This window comes from Gavia stellata, chromosome 27 (assembly GCF_030936135.1).
Source record: "Gavia stellata isolate bGavSte3 chromosome 27, bGavSte3.hap2, whole genome shotgun sequence".
In the NCBI taxonomy this organism is placed as follows: domain Eukaryota; kingdom Metazoa; phylum Chordata; class Aves; order Gaviiformes; family Gaviidae; genus Gavia; species Gavia stellata.
The window spans coordinates 727,697-749,501 of record NC_082620.1 but is presented as its reverse complement, the minus strand read 5'-3'; the positions used below and the strand labels follow the sequence as shown (position 1 = coordinate 749,501).

Here is a 21,805-nt window from a genome sequence, read left to right as displayed (position 1 = left end):
GGTGTCTGGCGCATCCTGAATGCTGCTGCTAACTAGGCTGTAGAACCTGCTAGTTGGATACATACATACTAGGATTCTTTGTCCTGTATTCCTCACTGAGACCCTTTCCTCTGTAGCTTTAAACTTGCCTTGTTTAGTCTGCTCAGATTGCATGCAAGCACTTAGAATTACCAGAGTAAGAGCTGATGTGATTAAAAATTTCAGTGTTTATCCATTCTTTTTATTTCCAGATAGACTAAACTGTATCTGTTGCAGAGAACAGCTTTATGCACTTGGAAGCTCAGCCTGAATTTCTTCCAGAGCACTAGTGCTTGTTATACCCATTGGTGGTTTTAAGAATCAAGAGTAACCTGGGAGGAAGGTTCAGAAGCCTTCTCACCTGGAAGACTAGTCGGTTTGCATCTGCTCTGTTCTTCTTCCTTCATTATTGTTGACTCCCCTCACAAAACACCTTTTTCTCAGTCTGTCAGTAATAGCTGCCAAACAACCCTTTGCAGATAATCTACATTTCTGTTTGAAGTTCCCGGCAGTGATCTAGCTGGCAGCTTGCTAAACACAGAAGTCGGCTGGCTTTCCTAGCCAGGAGGGTTGTTTTCCTACCTGCAAGGCAATGTTGTAGTAGCTGAGTAGACTCAGCTGGGTAGTTCAGTCTCTCTTTACCTTGGCTTCTGTCTACACAGTTCACTTCAGCAGCCTAGGGTGTTTTTTTCCTTCCCAACTAACTTAGAAATGACTTTGACACCACAGTAGCAAGTAATCATAAAATCATGGAGCCAGAGCATGTTTTTTTTTTTTCCGGAGAGGAAGAATTTGCTTGTCTGTGTGGAGGAGTTGATGTTCTGAAAGTACTAGGTGAGTTGTAAGAGGCTGAGTTTCTGAGTCTTTTCTGTAAAGACAGAGTATCTCCTCCCTGAGTTTGACTCTGCAGTACTGAGGAGCCAGTTCTATCCCCCTGTTCCTCAGGTTGTGGAATCCCTTTTTGTGATGAAGGCACTTCCAATGTCTGTCTTCAACTTTTTTCTTCAAAATAGTACCCAATACCACTGTAAAAAGTGGGTAACGCTTTTCTTTTAGGAAAAGGTGACTGACAAAACAGATTACAACTAAAATGTTTGTTACTTTTGTTACACTTAGGATCTAAATGTCTAAGTGGACTTTCTGAAGCTCAATGCTAGTACCTAACACAAGGGAGAACTTTGAATTCAGTTCCTTTCCCCCGCCCCCGATGCTGGGTTGACACTTTTGACACAGTCAGATTTATAAAGTGTCTTAAACTGCACGTGAATGGAGGGAGTAAAGGGAGCCTGAGCTTACCTTGTTCCCCAGTGCAGCACAGGAGCTGTGTGACTTTAACCACAGTATCAAGGCCTGTGTTTGCCAGTGGAATCAAACACAGCTCCCTTCATGCGATTACTCTTGTATCGTCCAGGCTTTTAACCCCAGTCCCATTTTCACAACAATTTTGTCCCAGTCATGTTTTTTCCTCTTCTTCCCTTATCCCAGTTTTTTTGCTAGGTCCTTCAAAACAAATCCCTAATTCTGTTCCCTTAACCAAATGAATTTCTCCTGTGCAATGGGAAAACAAGAGGAGTCCCTGAGTAGAAGAATTAAGGAAGCATGTTTTCTTGACTCTTGCCCTGCCTGGGTTCTTAATCTCTCTAACAGTACATTACTGAGTTTATACTACAGCCTTATTCTCACAGGGAAAGAAAATCTAATTAGTACTCAGACTCCACATAGGCATTATTTATCTGAAGTCTCTAGCTCTTTTGTCAGCCTGGGTTGCAACTCATTTAAAAAAAAGTTGCTGGGGAGGATGTACAGAATGATTGTACCTGGTAATTTCCTTAACGTCTGTTCTTTCAAGTATAATCTTGCATGTAACATGACGGACTTAAATGCTTCCAGATGGAGTTGCCTTAGAGATCTCCCCTGTATGTGCTTCAGTAAAACAAGATTAAAGACCTTCTAAAAGGGATATATCCAGTCTAACCTGTGAGGGAGAAACCAGTTACCTTTGAATGGTTTTTAAAAAATCTAAAATCTTAATTTTGCAAAGACTACAATTGTTTACAGGAAGTAATTTAAGCTTTTCTGTTTGTCGTTGGCTGGGATAAAGCAGTTCATCTGAATTTATGAAGGTCGCACTCATGACAGTAGATTTAGGCGAGTCCAGTTAGCGTAAACTGAGCCAGGTTTCACTTCTGGTGTTCGTGTGTGACTTGGCAGAGTTGTGTGGGAACGGTAACACACTGCAGTGTTCCTGTTGTGCTTATAGCAAATGCAACGCATGCTTCATGCTCCGGTGTAATCCCTGCAGACTCCTTGCAGCTCTGTGACTGCTTGTCTGGTGTTGGATCTCAGTTACTCCAATCCTAACATCATTTCTGTCTTCCTGTGACTTGAGTGGTGGTTATACTTGCTTTGGTAACTGAACTGAATAACTGAAGTGCACCATTTCCACGCTGGCTCCCAATGTCAAAATAGCAGCACTGGTAAGGTATTGCATCGCTTCTTAAAAGACTGATAGCCGATGTCTGAAGATGATGATGGCTTACCAGAGAGGTACTGCTTCGATCCCAGATCCTGTTTTCCCAGCCATCTGGAGATCTTCAGTTGTTCAGGGGCTGAATTCACAAAGCAGAGGAGTTGTTTGGAGCCTTTGCTGTGGAGTAGCTGTTGCTGGGATGGTTTTGGAGCAGTAAATCTGTGCATCTGACGTGCTTGCTTATCCACAGTGGGTGACTACAAAAGGTTTACCTGACTTTTTGCATCCCTGTGGTGGGGCAAGCTGCTCTCCACTGTGTTTATTCCCCTGTAAACTCCTTACATGTATATTCAACAGTTAAGTGGAAACCACCATCTTTTGTGCAGCCCCTCCCACCCCAATGTTCTTGCCAGTTGCCGCTGTGTTTGTGCCTCTGCCCTTCTGGGTGTTCATTTCGTTTAACTTGGTCTGTCACATGTTCTGTCTGTCTCTGACGTTGACTTCTGGGTCATCTAAATGAGATTTCCTCCTGGGATCTACTTTGTTTTTTGCAAAGTAAATCTGCTTACTGCCTCTGTGAATTCAGCCTGGTCTATCCTGAATGCTCTTTGTATCTGCTTGTTTTTCTCTAATCCTCTAACCTGGCTGCTGTTTTTTCTCCTCCCCTCTGTCTTGTAGAGAGGTCTGAAGAATGTGTTTGATGAGGCTATCCTAGCTGCCCTCGAGCCTCCGGAAACTCAGCCCAAAAGGAAGTGCTGTATATTCTAAACTTTCTCCTTCCCCTCTTGCTGCTGCTTCCTCTGTCCCACTACTGTAGAAACCTGGTTAAAAAATGAATAAAACCACCTTGATTGAAAGCTGTTGTGTCTGCTTACCATCTTAGAGCAACCTCTGTATTAGCTCTTGGACTGAAAACAATACTTAAGTTCTTTAGTAAAACATTGTGACCGTGGAACACGAACTGGACTCGCTTAACTCTCTGCTGCTTGGGTTGCCAGATGTGGGTAGCTTTATAATTCAGGCTGTCGGGGAAAGGATCTGGTTACATCATTATTTAAAGAAAGATCAAAAGACTAAGACATGATGTTTGATCTTCCTGAATCCAACTGGAAGAAACGATGCGTGTTTTTTTCAATTTCTGCTTGTGACTCTTGTTAACTGTATTTGCATGACAAAAGTACATGAAATGGTGATCTGCAAGTTACACTGTAATGTGAAGGGTTTTCTGGTTCTCCTTTGTGCAGTGAGATGTTTTTCTGTTGCTGTTGCTTTGGCTGTCTGTGCTGTAGTGGAGTATTTGTCAGTCCTCGGGGGGAAGGAAATATCAATGTACTTGCTACTGCTTTATGAACTGTTAAAATTCTTGCTTTCACTAACATGGTAGACATCTTCATTTCAATAATAGATCCTTAAAGCCTGTTACTGTAAGATGTAAAGCTGCTTCTTACTCTCATGCTTCTGACTTTTATTGTTTTAAGGAGAAAACATCAATTGTAGCTTGTCTTTAAATTTTGAAATTAAAAGTTGCAGTTGTTTGTATAAATGACTGATGAAGCTTTATTCCGATTTGCACTTCCTGGCTTCAGTTTAACACTTAACGCAATGTACAGTACCCGCTTCGTACTCCTCCCATCTTGACTTCTCTGGTACCATGCACAGCTTCTGGGCTCTACCTGGTTGCTTCTGTCGGGTGTTTGGGGCTGGGAGCCTGACCAGAGCGTGTACAGGACCGATTTATTGTTGCATGCTTGCCTTGTCTCTTCTCTCCCCTGACACACATGTGTCTGCACTGCTGTACACGGCGTGCTGCAGATCGAGCTCTTCCATTTGAATGCAGCACTTTCTGCTTTGTCATTGGCATGTGAAATGTGTTAGTAGCCAACTAATCCTAAAAATTGCCTTAAGGAAATTGGTAGGTGTATTTTACTTCTTGTGAAGTATACTGGTCTGGCCTCAAAGGATTCATGTTCCTGTTCAGAAAATCAGATGCTGTGCTAAGGAACTGCTAACCACAGCAATGCAGCTTGGACAGAGCCTAGCTGAGCAAAGGAGACTCTGGGAGTTGTAGATGGCAAACCTCGACTCGTCGTTAGAGGGGTTTGTCTGCCACTTGGCTTTCTGTGGTTTTGTTTGTGTGAAAACTGAAAAATGAGACTGCCCCTTTCTCTCTTTGCCCCTTTTCAGAAAGGCCTAAAGAATGTATTTGACGAAGCGATATTGGCTGCCCTGGAGCCTCCGGAGCCGAAGAAGACTCGCAGGTGTGTGCTGCTATGAACGTCCCTCCAGAGCCCCTTCTGCAAAGCTGGTGTTTGATGTCATACTAAAAGCAATGTTTAAATCAAACTAAAGATACAAATTTTAAAATTTGTTTTCGCAATAATGACAAATGCCCTGCACTCCCATCTCCCCCACACGATCCCTGTGTGAGATGAGAATGTTAGTGTTTATTCCCCAGTGCTCCCTCAATTCAGTTAAACTAGTTAATTTTGAGTAATTATGTATTATCAGAAAACACTGATCAGTACTAGTTTTTTATTTTGTTTACTGTTTCTAATTTTTTTTTGTTTAAAATCCAGGCATGCTTGTGATGACTTTTTCTGTAACAGACTAATTCTAGGCTGTTTTACTGAAGCCTTGTCCCTTACGCCAGTCTGGCAAGACTTGGTTCTGGTTTCTAGAACTTTTAGGGCTGTTCTGCAGCCAGCCAGCAGCCTGGGTGTGAGCAGACTTTAGTACTAAAGACAAATACAGGAAAGTAAAATGTCCCAAGCTGGTGCTCCTCTAAGGAGGAGTGTAGAAAATGTATCTGCATCTCCTCTGAAGTTGCCTTGTATCTCTTCCCCTGGCTTTCCACTGTGCAGGTCATAAATTTCTACCCCATCCTCTAAGTTATGAAGCCTTAGGAATAGGAGAATCCTTTTGTCTGGATGCACCATCAGACTTGAAACTAGCTTGCCGGTCTCTTCCTTAATCTTGACATCATAACCTTTTGTCACGTGATGAAGAAATAACTGCACCTTTTAAAGCATGCCCAACTGATTTAGTTGGCTTTTAACAAATCCATCCTCTGCCAATCCTTAATTATTAGAGAAACGCTTACAACGACCAGCATATACACTGCTGTTTGGATGCTCTGAAAGGACCTGGTGTGTATTCAAATGAGTTTTGGAGCTGGCCCTGGTGGTGCATCTCTTACTGGATGGCTTGGCATCCTTAAGGGGGGGTGGAAAGGTAGACCTGTGTCAGTAGGAAGGAACTGCAGGGACGGGTTTCTAGTGTTTAGTTTGGCACCATATAGGGACCAGTTAAGGGAATCCCCTTTTTCTGCATTTTGCTCATAAGTAACCTTGGACCTGTAAGCTGGGCTCCAGCCGGCTGAGGATTGTGTGCAGAGTCGTTACATAGACTGACTGCAGTGTCGTAGGGATTTTACCAAAAACACGTTTTGGCTTGCAAATTCAAAGTTTTTTTTAAGACTTAGGGAATCTTCTCCATCTTCCAAAATTCCGATTTTTGTAGACTCATTAGTGTTGAACCAATGCTTTTTCATGTCTAAGTTCTTTGTATATGCATTCTTTTCAGATGTATTAAACAAAGTATCTTCACAAGCCTGCCTGAGGGTAGTTATTTCCTTGCCTTTCTCTTGAGTGTGAAGGACTTGTAAATATGGTCCTTTATCCCTTGCGAGCCCCACTCTCCTCCTTGCAAGTTAGTTTGGGTCTTTCCTTAATGCTTAATCCTGTCAGTTTGTCTTCCCTCATCTCTGCTGCTGGCTTCAGTTCTGTCAAGATCGCTCTGATCTTCAGAGTCTCTGCTGTCATACCCAACTCTGAAGAGAGGGCACGGAGGTTCTTAACAAAGGGAATACTCATTGCTATGCATGTTCCCAAATATTAAAAGTTGGCTTTTGGGGCTTATTGGGCTCTTGCACCTCTTCTGGCAAGAAGCTAGTCTTTGTGGAAGTTTCCTGTTCCCTGTTCATGGGCACATAGCAAAAACCCTGAAGGGACAAATGACATCATGCTTATCTCCCTCCCTAAAAAGCACAGGATTTATTACAGCTTTTTGTTAATTCTCCAAAGAAACCGTGAAGTTTTACACTGTTGATGCATAATTTATATTAATTATTAAAACACATTCAAAAGAGCCTCATTAAAGGTCACTTATTTTGAGAAGCTGACTTGTGGGTGCTGTAATCCAGAAGCTTAGTGTAAATGTGTGCTTTTCACTTTTCATGGTGATTAGTGCTGCTGTTCAACTTTGCAGTTCAGTTTTTAATTGCTGTCTTCTGTGGGGCGGCTTGGCTGTAGGTCTCTGGCTCCCAGTTGAAAGTACTGCTGGTACTTGTAATGCTTGGTGACAGCTGAGCATTGGTGGCTGCTCCGTGTGCTTACAGCAGACTGAAATGGCCTTCTGCACCTTCTAATAGCTCAACCTAATTCATATGTCCAAAGGCAGCACTGAGACTGGTGACCAAGGGATTGCCTGCGTGAAATCGGGCAGGAAACTACTTCTGAAGTGGAAGGGGAACCCTTTAGGACTTATGCTTTAAAGCAGTAGGGTTACCCTGTCAAGCCTTTTCTGTCTTGGATGCATCCTTACATGGGGGTTGCCTATAGCTATCTGGTGCCTCTGTGTACATTTTTCTGGCAGTGACTTGTGAGAGTCCTTTCATGCAGGTCCATTTGGCTAATCGGTAAAGTCTGTTCTGTTAAATCAGTGCCACAAGGTTAAACTTGACTCTGGAGAGAATCCTGGAGGCACTGGATGATGGAAAAACATCCTTTTCAAGGAGCGGTGCTGCTTCCTTCCTTCATCTCAGTGTGGCATTAGCTTTGCAAAAGTGTGGTAGCTCTGTGAATCTGCCAGGACATAGCTGTCCCAGTCCAGAGAGAGGACAAGATGCTGGAGTTGGTTAAACAAGCACAAACAGCTTAGCTTGTGGGCTGTTTAACACCATGCCCTTTTGCTCTGGAGCTCAGTGGTGAGGTCTCTCTGAAGCCAAATGTGTGAGGTGTGCTCTGTGTTGCCAGGTTATATGAGCATAAGAGCACCTTGGTGACTGTCTCCCTGTGTGAAGACATGCAAAACGGGCAAAAGCAGGCAAAACCACCACTTCTTCCCCTTCTGGGAGTGCCATTTTCAGCTAGCAGGTTTGAAAGCAAAGGTCTTGGAGGCAGGTGGGAATACTTGGCATTTCCCTTCATACTAGCATGGCAAGCTAGTATTTGGTATGAGCTGGGATTGCCTCATGTTACTGCTTTTACAACAGAGGAATTGCTTATCTGAAGATGCACCCACAGCTCAGTGCTGTCTTCCTTCTCACCTGTGAGGATTCTTGAGGTACTTGTAGAAGCTTACTGGTAGGTGAGGTCTGGGCTGGCTGCTTAACCAACTGCTACATGTATTAGTGTTGTCTCTTGTAAAGGGCCAAAAGTCTCTGATGAGAAGGCATCTGACAATGATATTAAAATTGCTCCAAGGACTGAAGGCTGCACGGACACTGGAGAGCAGCTTCCTCTTTTAATAGCTGGGGGACAGAGCAAACTTTTGATGAAATCTTTTGGTTATTCATGTAACTCCTCTATTAAGCAGCCACTTAACCCTGCACAAGGACTAGGTGAGTGATTTCTGGTTTTCAGCTGGCTCTCATGTGAATCTCTAGTTCCTAATACTAAGTCAGTTTTGCTTAAAAGCAGGTAGCGAGCAGAGCTCTTGCTTCTGTTGGCTACTCTCAACAAGTGGCTCTGCTTCAGAGACAACAAGCAGCTGCTAAAGATACAATGATGATCCCCTTTCCCTCCCTTGGCTGTGTGTTCCCACACTATCCTTCACTTAAGTGAAGTTTCATTCGCTTAAGTTCCATTAAGCTGTACAGGGAGACGATTACATTCACTACTTGCATGGAAATGTAACATCTTGCAGGATACTTTCCTGCTGAACTAGTGGACTCGACTGCCTGTTTTTTTGTGCTTGGGCTGATGCCAAAATGACTGCAAGGGAGGAGGTAGGAGAGCAGATCTGGTGTAGAGGCTTAGGGAGGAGGTGGGAGCATGCACACAGTCTGACCAGTTCAGCTGTATCCAGTAAACACATGTATGCTGTGGTGACAAATAGCATGCATGACAACAGCACAGTGGGAAAACAAACTGATTCAACAGAGTTGAAATATGGAAATTGAGACTATCCGCTAAATAGGCAAGTACTTAAGGTGAAGAAAAGTCTGCCTCTCTTGTAAGGGACATACTTGCATAAGAAATCCAAAACAAGGGGTTGGACTCCAGGGTTGATTATTGGTGGGAAGAGTGCTCCAGGGCAGCAGTTGCTTTCCCAAGCAGGAGATAACTTTAAGCACACCCTTGTGCTCAGTCCCTCCCTTGCTGATTTAGTTAACATGTGGAAATTTGCTGCTGTATATAAGCTGATCTAACTAACCCTGCTGTTTCTGTAGCTCCTGGTGCAGGCATGGTCTCTGCATGGCTGCTGTAACTCAGATTGGTGCTAAGATTGTGTTCAACTGGTGACTGTTTTTTCACCTCCAAGCTTCCCTGTGCTGTGCCATCAGGAACGTGTTGGAGATGCGAGTTTTATCTTGTTCTCCCGTGCCTCTTTCCCTGTGGGGCCATGGGAAGTTATGTTATGCCTTGGAAGAAATGGTGCTGCTGAAGAACAGCAGTGTTTGGGAGGTGGCTTTTATCAGTGAGACAGACTGAGCTCTGCAGCTTTCCCAGGAGGATGTTCATCTGCTCAGCCATATTCTTTACACGTCTCCTCCCTCTCCTTCCCAGTAATGTGCTAGTTCTTGCTGTCAGCGCTGTGCATTATACTTACCTAGGTGTGGCCCTTATTAAAACATGGGTAGGGTATCATGTAAGGAAAGATGAGCACATTTGATAAGACCTCTGAGAGAAGAACTTTTTGGAGCAACTGCATCTTTACCAGCACCACTGAGCCACCCAGGCTCTTAGCAGTTTGTTTCATGGCATTGCCTAACTGTGGTACACCACCAGGCAAATGCTGCCCGTTGCCTGAAAGGCTTTCCAAGTGGTGTGCTTTCTCACCTGACTTGGGATGGTCCTCTTCACTATTTACTCTCTCTGCTTGGGTTACGCCTGCCTGCTCTTTCTTTCTTAAGGGGCTCCCAGAAGGGAGATTTGACAAGGTGCAGCTACTTTAGTGTGTTAGGTCACATCGATGTGCAAATCTCCAAGTTGTCCGTACTTGACGTGCTCTGTTTCACATTGCCAGAGTGTTTTTGGAGTGTGCTAGTTAGATTTGTGCTAGGTAAAATTTAAATGGATGTTGTCTTCCAGCAGCTAATGGAGTTTGGGTCTTTGGGACCTGGCTAGAGTTAGTTTGAAGGGCCCCCTGAAATGTGCGCAGTGTTGCTGTTGGGTACGGTTTCACTTGGCAGGTCTGCTTCTGCTGTCTCTGCCGTTTGCTGCTGTAGACACAGCTAAAAACAGACTGATGATTTAGGCGTGTTCCCAAGAGGCAGCAATGTCCTCTGTTACTTGGCCACCATCTAGGTCTCATTTTGCAGCTGGTAGCAGCTGCCTCCTTTTAAAAACAGACTTTGAGTGGGATTTGCGAGAGCTGTTGTGTCAGCGCTGCCCCTGACCCAGCCTTCCTGTTGCCTTAACTTACACGAACCACCCTCTCTCTCACTGTGCAGCTATTTTATGTGGGGTGCCTCTGGGGTCCTGTGCTGGGGAGGTGCACTGCTTTGCTTTCCCATGCTGCCCATACTCTGGTTCCTCTGAGAAACATTCCTCACTGTTGTTCCTCTTCAACCCCTGGTCTCCTGTCTGAGGACTGCAAGTCACCATTTGGGTGCCCCGGAGGCGTTCCTGCTAGTGAGTAGTAAAACAAGTAGAGAAGATCAAGCATGGAAGAGGAAAGTACCGCTTCAAAAACAGTAAAGAAGAATCCTGAAGTGATTAAATGAAGAATAAATTAGTTCTAGCTGCCGAAAGGAGCAGGCCCCTGCTCCTGGCAGTGCATTTCTGCTGGTTTTGTTACCTTAGTCACGGTGGTGATCTGTCCCTTTCATGAGCTGAATCAGTTCCCGAAACCCAGCCTGGGAAAAAAGAAACCATGAGCAGGGAGTCATTGGTTGGCTGGAGCTCTCCTGTGAACTCCTGCCCTAAATGACTTGTCCAGGATTGCGCAAGAAACTGGTAGCAGGGCACAGGTTTGAGCTCAACAACAAGGTTATCTTAATGAGAGATCCTGCTGCCCTGTCATAAAGACACTGGCAAGTCCAGGACCTCCTCCCTCTTCCTCCCTTGCAAGCTGGTGCCAACCGACCAACTCCTCACTATAGTGAGGTGAGATAAAAGTATCATTTGTCATGGGCTTAGATCAGGATAAAAAGGCTGGATAAAAATGAAATTGGCTTTAGCTCAGACAGAGGAGCCTGCATGAGGGAAAGGGGAATGAAACTCCTGATGCTGGTGGCAGGGCTCCTGTCTGATTCTGAGGACTCTGGGGTATAGATTCTGTATTTCTTCAGACCTAGCCTCATGCTGCTGTCCTCTGCCTGCTTCTCAGCTTTGTCGGAGGTTGAGAGTAATAAAAGCAGTGTATTTGTCTGATCACCCCTAATCTAGTGGTCCCTGGAAATTAGCAAAGTCTTTTCCTTACCCCAAGAAGCTCTTGGTCCTGAATTGTCAAAGCAGGCATCACTGCTAAGGACCAAATTGACACAGACCCTCTGTGATGTGTGCTGGCAGGCCACTGGGACTGCTTTGCAGCAGGGAAGAGGGCTTTCCTGAGCTGCTGGCACTCATCTCGTCACACCTGAAGCCCATCTAAAAGGGCAAAGAGTGTGTGGTGGGGTGTCTATTAAGGTACAGTGGGGCAGTAGCTGGGCAAGCAGGTTTCATGGCTCCGAAATGGAATATTTAACATGGCCAAGCCCGTAAACGGTCGTGTTTCAAGGTGCCCTCTGGTGGTTTTGGACAGAAGGACTGAGATGAAAAATCAGCCTGCGTTATTGACGTCAGCCGCTCGTAACAGCCTCTGCAGCAAATTGGACTGAGCGCTCTCCGCACCACACCCAGGGAGCTTCCGGAGCTGAGCAACGCTCAGAGCAGGAGCTGCAGAGTGGTACATGGTGGGCCCAACTCCAGCAGTCCTGCAGGCTTCCTGGATGGCCTGCAGTGGTGCCTGGGTCATGTGTGCTGCTAATAAAGCCTGATGAGGGACTAAATGAATCAGCTGTAAGGGTCGAACCGCTTGGTATCTGCATGGGAGGTGACTGGATGTTTCAGGGTGAGGTGGTGGGGTACTGGAGCAGGAAGACCCAGGCTAAAGGCCTTACAGCAGCTTTTTCATGGGCTCTCTGATAAGAGATGGGCTTGAGCTCTGAAGCACAGGTTTACTATCACCTTTAATCCCTTGCTGTCAGTATTTGTGCTGGGATAAACTACATAAACATCAAACTGAACTAGATATTTACTAAGTTCCTGACTTTTAGACTTTATGCATGTGTGAAAATACGTGTTAGTTTTGAATTTCCAGCTTTTCCTTGGTTTTGAAGAAATCGGGACCCTGCTGAGGATTGTGTAGTGCAGCCTGGGGTTGCTGTCTACGCATACGGGCAGTGTGTGTGCATCTGCTCTCTCCTCCTGTGCCTCTACTTGATGCACCTCTCAAGCTAGAGAAGTCCCCATGTGAAAGATGTAGTTGTAAGTGTGCAAGCAAAAGGCCTAAACCCCACAGTCCAAGGAGTGTACTGGTCCCATCTGTACAGTCACTGGAGGCTGGAGTTGGATGAACACTGCGCAGGTTTGTGTGGCTTATTCCTGCTGGGCTGACCCCAGATATGTCTGCCTTTTGTCTGAAGGGCTGATATTTCCCTGCTAGCAGTTACAGCAGGTGAGCTGTATAACAACATCTGCAGGTACTGTGCTGACCTCTCAGCAAACGTTGCTGCTGAAAAGTCCAGCTCCTCTCTTTCCTGAATAAAAGTGGTTTCTGCACAAGTCTGGGACACTGATGACCTGCCAATGCTCAACGTGTGGGAGGACATCAGCATCTCTTATTTTGGGGTGATGATGCTCACCAAAGCGTACCTGTGATTGCAGGGGATTGGAGGGGAGAGGAATTTTCACATTCATGCAGAGGGGAATGGTTCCTTTATCTGAGATACAGCCCTGGAAAGATGGATGGGTAGTAAGCAGAGTGCTGCACACGTCTTCCTTGAATTTAGCATGGGATCTGTGAGGAATAGCACCCTAGACTCTATAGATGCGACCTCCCTGTGGTCCCAATGACATGGTTACAGCTAGAGGGAGCTTACCCAGGAGAAACTCACAGCTTTTGACCCTTCCTGAATGTTTTGGGAGCATCAGATAGGTGGGGAGTTTCCCTTGCCAAGAGCTGTGACAGCAGTGAAGCAGGTAGGTATCTTGCCCTCTCCTTCATGATGCTCTGCTGGTTTGAAGGAGTTTCTCTTCCCCTTCCCATCAGGTGGGAGCCTTCAAAAAGTCCTGCGCTCCTGCTCTGCAGCTAGTCCCGGTTTGGGTCATTTGTTTCCCAAACCTCATCCCTGCCACCTTTCACAATTTGGTACCCAAGGGGAACTTGAGATGCCAGCACAGTGCAGCAAGCTTCCCAGAGCTTTCAGCAACGGGGTCTATTTCTTGATGGTTTCTGAGTTGTTTGCTGTCTTCCACCTGCCTGTTCCGATTCTGGGCTGTCTACCTTCCTTACATCCAAGTGTCAGCGCAGGGTGAGAAGCAATTCCTCTTCAATGCAACCGTGGGCACAAAGCGGGGTTAACGCGGGCAAAACTAGAAATGTCAAATGGCGGTTGGAAGCTCGCAATGAGCACCTTCACGCACGAGTTGAGAACTGATGTCTTCCAAGCGAGGTAAGTGACTGCTTTGGCCCTCGAGGAGTGTTTCAGCCTTCTCACCCGCAGCCTGGTGCCACAGTCAGCTCCTTCCTTCATGGCCTGTGTGGGCTGTATGTGTGCAGCAGAGGTGCAGGGCTGTGCTGGGTGTAGAGGGGATGCTTGAATATATGTAAGCGCTAACAGCATGTGAAAGGCTTGCCCTGTAAACATGCTCTGGCTTCTTCCTTTCTCCTGGGGAGTGTCTGACTCGCGCACCACTTTTAGAAACTGCTGAGGCATCGTCCTGGCAGCCAAGAGGCTGTTGCTTGTTTCCTGCGAGGGCTGGGTCTCCGGTGCACTCCTGCACTGATGGGGAGATCTAGCCATGTCCGAGTAATGTAGCTGCGGTTCTGAAAAGCAGAAGTGGGAAGAGGCAGAAGGGCTGGCAGACAGGAAGGGGGGCTGGTTACGTGGTCACTGCTCTCTGTTTTTATCCAAAGTTTGATTTTAAGAGGCATTGGCTGGCCCACCCTGGAGTGCAACATCCCTGGCTTCATCCCAAGTGGTGGCTGACCATGTTGGGATGCGCAGGTGGCCGCTGAGGTCGCCACCGACAGCAGGGGATACTTGGCAACCCAGGAGGTGGCCATGGCAGATCACTGGAGGCGTTCAGCGCTGCTTAGGAGTTGGAGCCTCCTGTGCCAGCAAAGGGTGAGCTAATGAGCATTGACTCAACGATGAATTTGTCCTGGCCCTGGGTCAGATCCTGGCAGAGGATGGGGTCTGCTCAGCTCTCCAGGCACGGTGCTTCGCTGTGTAACAGGAACTGGACACTCGGTGGCTCCAGTAGAGTAAATCAGAGAGATCATGGGCATAACTGATGTGGCATTGCACCCTTTGCTCGCTGTCAGGATTTGCCTGCACATAGCTCTCAAGCTTGTAGTGCGTTGCATTGCCTGCGTTCAGTCTAACTGACCAGAGCATGTAGCAGCAATTGCAGCTTTCTAGCACCCAAAAATCTGGCTCTGAAGCACAAGAAAAAGCTTTTTTCCATGACGCTGCATTTCTCTGCTCATATTCTGCATCAGGAGCGGGGCTCTGGGGGTAAACCAGGCAGGTGTTGCTTGCTGTAGGCACGGTTTTTACAGGACTGGGGAGCACTTGCAGTGTTTTTTGGATTTGGGGGCAAAGAAATGAGCCCACCAACCTCTTCTGACAATGGCCAGCTGCATGTTTATCTTGGGCAGATAAATCTGGGCTGCTGCACTGAATCTGCCCTCGGTACCCAAGCTCCACAAATGCTGTGAGTACACCTGGTGCCTGTGGGAGACCAGCAGCCGTGAAGGCACAGAGAGCATCTACGGTGCAAACTGGCACCTCCTGAGAGCTCTGCCCACTGGTGCAGGGTGAGGCAAGGCCAGCCCCATTGTTGCTTGGGGATTGAGAAGTGTTGCCTTCCGTGTACAGGCAGGGATTTCGCCTTTGCTGCCTGTATTGGGCTCACGTGGAGGCAACAGCAAGCACAAGCTGTGCGTGTGTCATTGCTGTACAGCAGAGCTGGCATTGCTTAGCACAGTGTTTGTCCTTTGATGGGATAGGCATCCTTATTGCTGCCCCTGGAAGCAGCAGGCTTTTTTTTATTTCCTTTGAATTAATGAAAATAAAAAAGGAGGGGAAAAAAAAAAAGAGAAGAAAAATAAGTCTCTCATGGCAAACCAGGGCCAACCGTCCCAAGAGGTGCTTATGAACCTGGCACTGACTGATATTTAAAGCCCTGTTAAAATAAACCTCGAAATGTTTTGCGCAATATATTTTTCTTCCCTTATTTGACAAATACTGATCACCCTGATTTGGTATGTGCTCGAATAACAAAGATGGTAATTTGTCACCTACGTGCACTGGGGGAACGTGCAGGGATGGAGTCGGCTGCAAGAAATAATCTGGAATTTCTCACTGCTGCTCAGCACATGGGTCATTATGGCCCGTGCAGCTAACCTCACCGTGGTGTCCATCAGCCATGGTGCTGTCCCCTTCCTCTGTTCACAGTGGCTTTCCCTGGGATCAAATCCAGCATCTGGGACCAAGGTTCTCCGTTTTCCTGCTCGCTCATGTTCCTGTCGCATGCAGGGTGGCTGCGGCACTGTTGCCAGAGCTGTGGGTGAAGCTGGAAGGGACTCGGGGCGCCGGGGTCTGAGGGAGGTGGTGCAAACCTGGCCTCTGATGCGAGTGGATCCTGCGGGGGTAAACCACAGGGGTGTTATATCTGGGTTAGTTACGGGGTTGCAGGGCTGGGCAAGGTACCCCCTTTTCTGTGGATGGTTATTCCTTGCTTCTTGCTGGGCTAGTTGGCAAATCTTTGGTGACCTGAAAGGAGCGGTTTAGGACCAGCCTGGTGTTTCCAAAGGGGGTGTCACTGCTCCAGTTAATCCCAAGTGAGCCCTGCGCTGCACGGAGCTGTCCCTGGGAGGCTGGAGGAGAGGAGGGGAAAGCTGCTGATTTTCCTCTGCCTTTCCTTCTCCCGCTGGCAGCCTTCTCCCATGTCTTGGTTCCCCACGTGTCTGCCCAGTATCCTCTGACCAGGTTCCTCTTCTCTGTTGTACCTGCAACCCCTTCCGCCTGTCTCTTGTCCTCTGCAATTGCTCCCTTTCCATCTGTCCCTCCCTCTGCAGCTTCCTTCTCTCTTCTTCCCCCCGCCCTCATTTTGCCTTCTTGTCCTTTTGAACTGCCTCTTCTTCTCTGGGGGGACCTGTTTATGGAGCAGCGCGGAGAGATGCCAGCAAGTAACGTCAGGAGACGGGGTCAGGCAGCAGATGCCATGCGCTCAAGCCTTCTTGCAGAGGTCTCGGCATGCCCTAGGATCTCCCGACAGTTGTGCACCTGATTCCCGCAGAGTCACGTATCATTGAAGCCCCTTCGGAGGGTGAAAACGTGCTGCTGAAGCTGGGCTGGCCTTGCTGCAGCTCCCGAGCAGGTGTGGGGAGAGCTGGCTGCTTGCTCCGGGTTGCAGTGAGGCTTTCAAACCTCTCTCTTGGTGGGGGTGAAGCGGCACCCGCTCTTCAGAGCTTTCCCAGGGGCTAAGAGTTGGTACTATTGTGGGGGTTTTTTTTGTTTTTTTTTTTTTTTTTTAAATGTGACACTCTTGTAGAGCCTTTTCCAAGAGGCGAAGCAGAAGTGATTAGTGTTATGTTTGCTCAACCTTAACTACAGCTGAACAAACTTTGTTTTTCCTCCTTAGGAATTATTATTCGGCTGAAAATTAAAACAGTTTACTTGTTAGTGCCGTTACATAGTATCATGTGTTTTTCTTTCTTTTTATGTCCCCTTTTCTTTACGATCCTAAAGACGCTCCAGTGGGCTATGGGGCAGCAGGACTCTGTGGGTCCATACAGCCCAAATGATTTTTAATTGAGCTAGCAGCCAAGTTGGCTGGGAGCACGGTGGAAATGTTAAGCCCCTTTCCCTTGAAACCGCTGATTTTAAAAATGAAAATATTATTCCTAAACATAGTATTTAGCCTCTTCTGTGAACAGGCGAAGCAGATGTAATGCAGGCGACATCCTTGCTTTTGTGAGATGTGGACACTGTAGCTGCCCTGGGGTGGATTTTCAGGCTCCTACCATGTAGGTACAGCTCCCTTGCCCCCCATGGATGTTGTCCTGTGCCAAGACATGTTATCTCCGGAGCTGGGGTCTCATCAGCACGATGCTTTGCAAGGTCCTGGTCCACCCCCCTCCCTTGACTCCATTGCAAAGCATCAGTGGGCTGAACGGTGACCAGACAGACCTGGCTTGGCCAAATCGCAGAGATTTTGTTCTAGTCCTGCAACCTGGCGAAGCTTTGCACTGCAGGGCAGCACCTCTGTGCAGGCTTTCCCAAGCCCACTAGATGGCAAACACGTAAAAGCTTTGCTCCTCCGCTCCTGGCCAGAGTCAGGCCCCGTTTGCAATGCCAAGGGGTGGGCTGGAGATATTTTTATATTATTATTTTTTTTTTTTGCCGGGGGCCGTCCGCACCAGCAGCCACCGGCTGTAGGCCTAGTGCAATCATTTACATTTCCAGCTCCTTTGTATAACATCAATACTGGTGAGTGTACAAACTGCTGAGCTGTTTACAACTGCGCCGGGGCTCCGCCATCAACAGAGCGTGGCTGAATTAGTAGCGTCCAGCTGGGCTCCGACTGCTGCCGGACTGCAGAGAGCAGCCTAGGCTCTGTTGTTTTTGGCTTCCTCCAGATGAACCCGGCCCTGGTTTAGAGAGGATCGGGAGGAAGAGGAGAGAGGCGAGGGGGTTTAGTGGGGGAGGTTGTTCCACTGACGGGCTGTTCTGAGCAGCCTGGGTTTCCTAGGCTCATCCTAAGCGCCTCTTTGCCCAGAAGCTGTGTCCCCCCGGAGCAGTTTCTGCATGGGGACAGGGGAGCGGGCAGAAAGCACTGAGCCCCTCTCAGGTACCCCGATCCGGGGTTTGTAGAAGGCCGTACCATCTGCAACGCTGCCCAGATGCCCCGTCCCTTTTTGTAGATGTCCCTTCAGTGGTGCTCTCAGTCCCCTAAGCTCTCGTGAACTTGGGGTGGTTTGGCTTCATTGGTGAAAGAAATTGCTCAGGTGGATGGGACAAACCTGTCCCAGGGAGGCCACTGCCACCAGGCTGATGCATCTCCCCAGCTTTGGCTTCTGCACCTTTTCACGTTCTCACGTGAAGGGAAGATGCTGCTCAGGTTTGTAAGCTGGGACTTTCTTTTGAGGGTTCAGCGAAACAGTGGGAGCATCTTTTGCCTCCCAAGAGCGAGGAAGCTTGAATCTGCTGGGCTGGCATGTCTCGTAATGTGAAAGAGCTGCTACCAGCAGCCCAGAGAAACTGGGGACGTGGCTGCCAAAGGAGACTTTTTCAAGATGCTTGAGTAATTCAGGAGCTTGGTGGATGCAGGTACTGAGGTGCCCAGAGAGCTGCCTCTGAAAACCCCTCCAAGACTTTAATCTGTATCTTGAGAGGCTGAAATATCTTTGAAAATCTGGCCATGGTGTCTGGCCAGAGCTCAGCCGCCGTGCCTAGAAAGCAGTATCGCTTTTGAAGATGGGACTGTGTTGCTCGAGGGGCCTTTTGGAAACGTGAGCTTTGACCCCGTGCCCTGATCAAGCCTGTCCTGCTCCCGAGCCCTGTCTGGAGACATGGTGGGGAGGATGATTTGCCCTGGGGCTGCCTGCTGTGACTGAGGTGGGTGTTCAGATGCACTCCTAACCCTGGGAGGAATGGGGAAGGGTCTGGGCTGTGTGATGTGTCCGCAGTGCTGGTGGGGCATGCGTGGAGTGCACGCGGTGCTTGCGTTGCCCTTCGGTGATGAACTTGGCTGTGAATGCAGGAAAGCCTTAGTGTGGTGCTGTGGGCATCTACTTTTTGCCCTGGTCCTTCCTCGGACCCCTGCGGCAGGGTCCCTGTCCCACTGTGTGGTGCAGACTTTGCCTCTGCAGGGAGGAGCACCTGGAGTTTGATTCCTGCCTCGACCTCCCTCATTTTAAGTGTCTGCCCCTTACTCTGCTCCCTTCTAGTTTCATTCTGGCTTGGCTCTAGCCTGGCTCCAGCATGGGTTAATCTGTCAAACTCTTTTTAACAAACGCACCCAGACAATGAACCATCTCGGATCTCTGCCTCCTCTCCCCTCCTGCAACCGACGGCAATTTGGGTTCGAAAACAATAGTCCTGGTCTAACAGACCTGATTTCATTCTCTGGGGAGATTGCAGGTTTGGTTGCTGAAGATAACTGAGTTTACGCGGTAGGCTCCAGCTCTGCAAAAGGTTCAATTTACTGTCGTGGTGTTTAAAAATTAGCACAGCACACTGCAAAATGAGTGTGTTGCTCACTCAACCTGCTCATGTCCTGTGCGGGGACAGCCTGCAAAGGGGAGCAGGGGACCTGGTGACGGACATCCCTGCCGTGCGGCGAGGGTGCTGGGGGGGTTAGCTTAGGCTTTGGCCATGCTTCCTAAAATGCAGAGCCTCAGGGCAGTGCCTCAAAGGCAGAGTGGTGGGATGGGAAGGGGAATGGAGCACTGTCCATCCCTGCTGTGGGGAGCTCCAAGGTGACAGCAGTCTCCGAAATCACTTTGAGTCACCCGGAGGTGCCACTGCTGTGGCCGGAGGTGATGTTCGGCACCCTTTCCCAGCTCTCCATCTGGGGAAGGACTTGCACGTGTGCTTGTGGAGGTGTGTTGCCAACACGGCAGTGCTCAGAGTGACTGAAATCCTGTGGCACCCAGGCTCATCGGAGGTGCAGATGAGCCTGGCTCCCGCCTTGCCTTGCCTTGCCTGGCAGGAATCACAGCCCAACCCCAATGGCCCAGGACTTGCTCCAGGATTGCTCTGCGCAGGCGTTGTGAGCGAAGCCAGGTTTCTAGTCCCTTCCTTGCTTGCCTCCTGCCTTCAAGGGGGGAGATCTAATCGCGTGCAGATAGCGAAGCCTGAGAGCTACAGCCGTATTATTCCCCATCTGCGCCAGATGCGTTTTATTACCGTCTTGAGTGGAGTTAGCAAAATGTCAGGCTGGAGGGAGCGCAGTGCACCCTGCGGGTCCTGCAGGGCTGGAGTTGTAGGGGAGGCTCCGTGTGCTGTGTGTTCATCGCCAGACCCCCTTCTCTCTTAGAGGCTTACCCCCCAAGGCACCCCAAGAAAGCTGGGGGGGACCAAGGCTCCTTCCTGAGTACCCAGCCAATCCTGCAGCTTTTCATGGGTGATGTCTGTATCCGAAGACCAACACTGGGACCTGGAGTCTTGGAGAATGAGGACAAGTAAGGGGGGAACATGAAAACAAACCACACTGGAGGAGCTTCTGCTGGCTCTGATGACCCATGGGAACGTTTTGGGGCCGGGGTGCTGGTTTAGGAAGGTCTGCGTCACTGTATTTTAATTTCTGGGAGCAGCTCGGAGAACCAGGGCTCTGGTATACAGCTGGGTCTGTCACTCTTTTGACACGGTCCTCTCCAAAAAGCCCCTGAACCTGCTAGCTTAGCTTGCCAGCTCTGGCTTCTTGCCTGCTTCCCTCCTGAAGGCTGGTTGGAAGGCACAGACATGGGCAGAATGAGCACTTAATCAGTCGTGATGTCGCTGCAGCGACAAAAAGGATCATTTTGGTCACTCCAGGTGCTGTCAGAGCTTGAAGGACCAGACCCCCAGACCACAGCCAACACAAGAGGCTGAGGCCTGGCTGCGGGTTGGCTGCATGGCTGTATATCGGCATCTCAGAAGGGCTGGCTGGGAAGGTCTCCTCTGTTTTGGGGAGGTGCTGGCAACTGGGGAACCAAGATAAAATGGAAGCGTTGTTTTTTCCAAGCTTCCCTGAGCCCAGGCAGTGGTTGCAGCAGGTTCCTGGTTTCAAGGGACATCAGTGGGTGGCAATACACTTTGTGCATCCTCTCTGCAGCTGTGGCGGTGCTGGGGTAGAAGTCTGCTTGGTGGCACGGACAGTGGCAGAGAGCGCTGGATCAGACCCAGCTGGCCTGGAGCTTGTGGGGCAGATTCTGTTCATTCATGGCTTTTGGAGGTTTGTTCCTCCACGGCCCTGGCTCCTTCCTTGTCCCTGAAGACCTTGCATGGGTAGGGTGGACATCTCATGGGTAGATGTCCTAGTTCTCCTGCCTGCGCGACATTCCTGAAATGAGCTGGCACTGGTGTGGCATCTGAATAGGGCATGTTTTGCATTTTATGGCTTCTTTCTTCCGCGTGCCCACCTTGCATAAGACCCTGGGGACATGGCAGCAGCCAAATCCCAGCCACTGGATGCACTGAAGCAGTGGAATACACCGAGGAGACACTGAGCAGCGGGCCAAGCCCTGCTGCCTGGGGTAAGTGCCCAAGAACAGCCTGGTCCTGCCAGGAATGGCTGGCTGGCTCTCCCACTGAGGCCAAAACATGCATCCATCCATCCGCCAGCCTCTGCCCTGGCCCCCTCTCATTTTCCTCTCCTTTGACTTTGCAGATGCATTCAGGGGCTGGAAGCTGCTGGGCGCATGCAGACATGGTGGAAAGGAGCCCAAGGGCTGGGCAGAGGTGGAAAAGGGGCTGCTTTGTGCTGCGGGGCCTTCCCAGCCCACTGGCAGCCCCCCAAGCCCTCCGCCTCCTGCCACTCCCCCCCCTCTCCCGGCAGCCCCCAGTCCTTGGTTCCTCGGGGCGCTTGCCCGAGGCATCGTTTGCTGAATGCCCCTCTCCCTCCCCACCACGGGCTCCAGCACGGGGATGCCTGGCCAAGATCACAGGACAGCTTAAGGGTTTAAACAGATAGGAGGCTTAATAGCTTGACCCTAGGACCTCTCCATCGCCTGCTTGGGGCAGTGGCTGTGATTTTGCAGCGCGTGTGGGAACGCGTCCCGAGCCAGGCATCGCTCCGCTGGGGTGGATCTCCGGCCATGCGTTGCAACAGGGGCTGGACAGACCTCTGCTCGCAGTGGAGGACTGAGCATCTGTGGGCCAAAGGCTTATGTGCACAC

General features: G+C 49.0%; 1 protein-coding gene across 1 annotated transcript in view; it reads left to right on the top strand.

Moving 5' to 3' along the window:
- The window catches only part of CDC42 (cell division cycle 42), a 29,288-nt gene extending 23,192 nt beyond the window's left edge, over positions 1–6,096 (top strand). Inside the window, exon 6 of the mRNA XM_059829818.1 lies at positions 4,673–6,096. Within this exon, the coding sequence (XP_059685801.1) occupies positions 4,673–4,762 (90 nt within the window). The 3' untranslated portion in view covers positions 4,763–6,096. The remainder of the gene's footprint in view (positions 1–4,672) is intronic.
- The last annotated feature ends 15,709 nt before the right edge of the window (positions 6,097–21,805 follow it).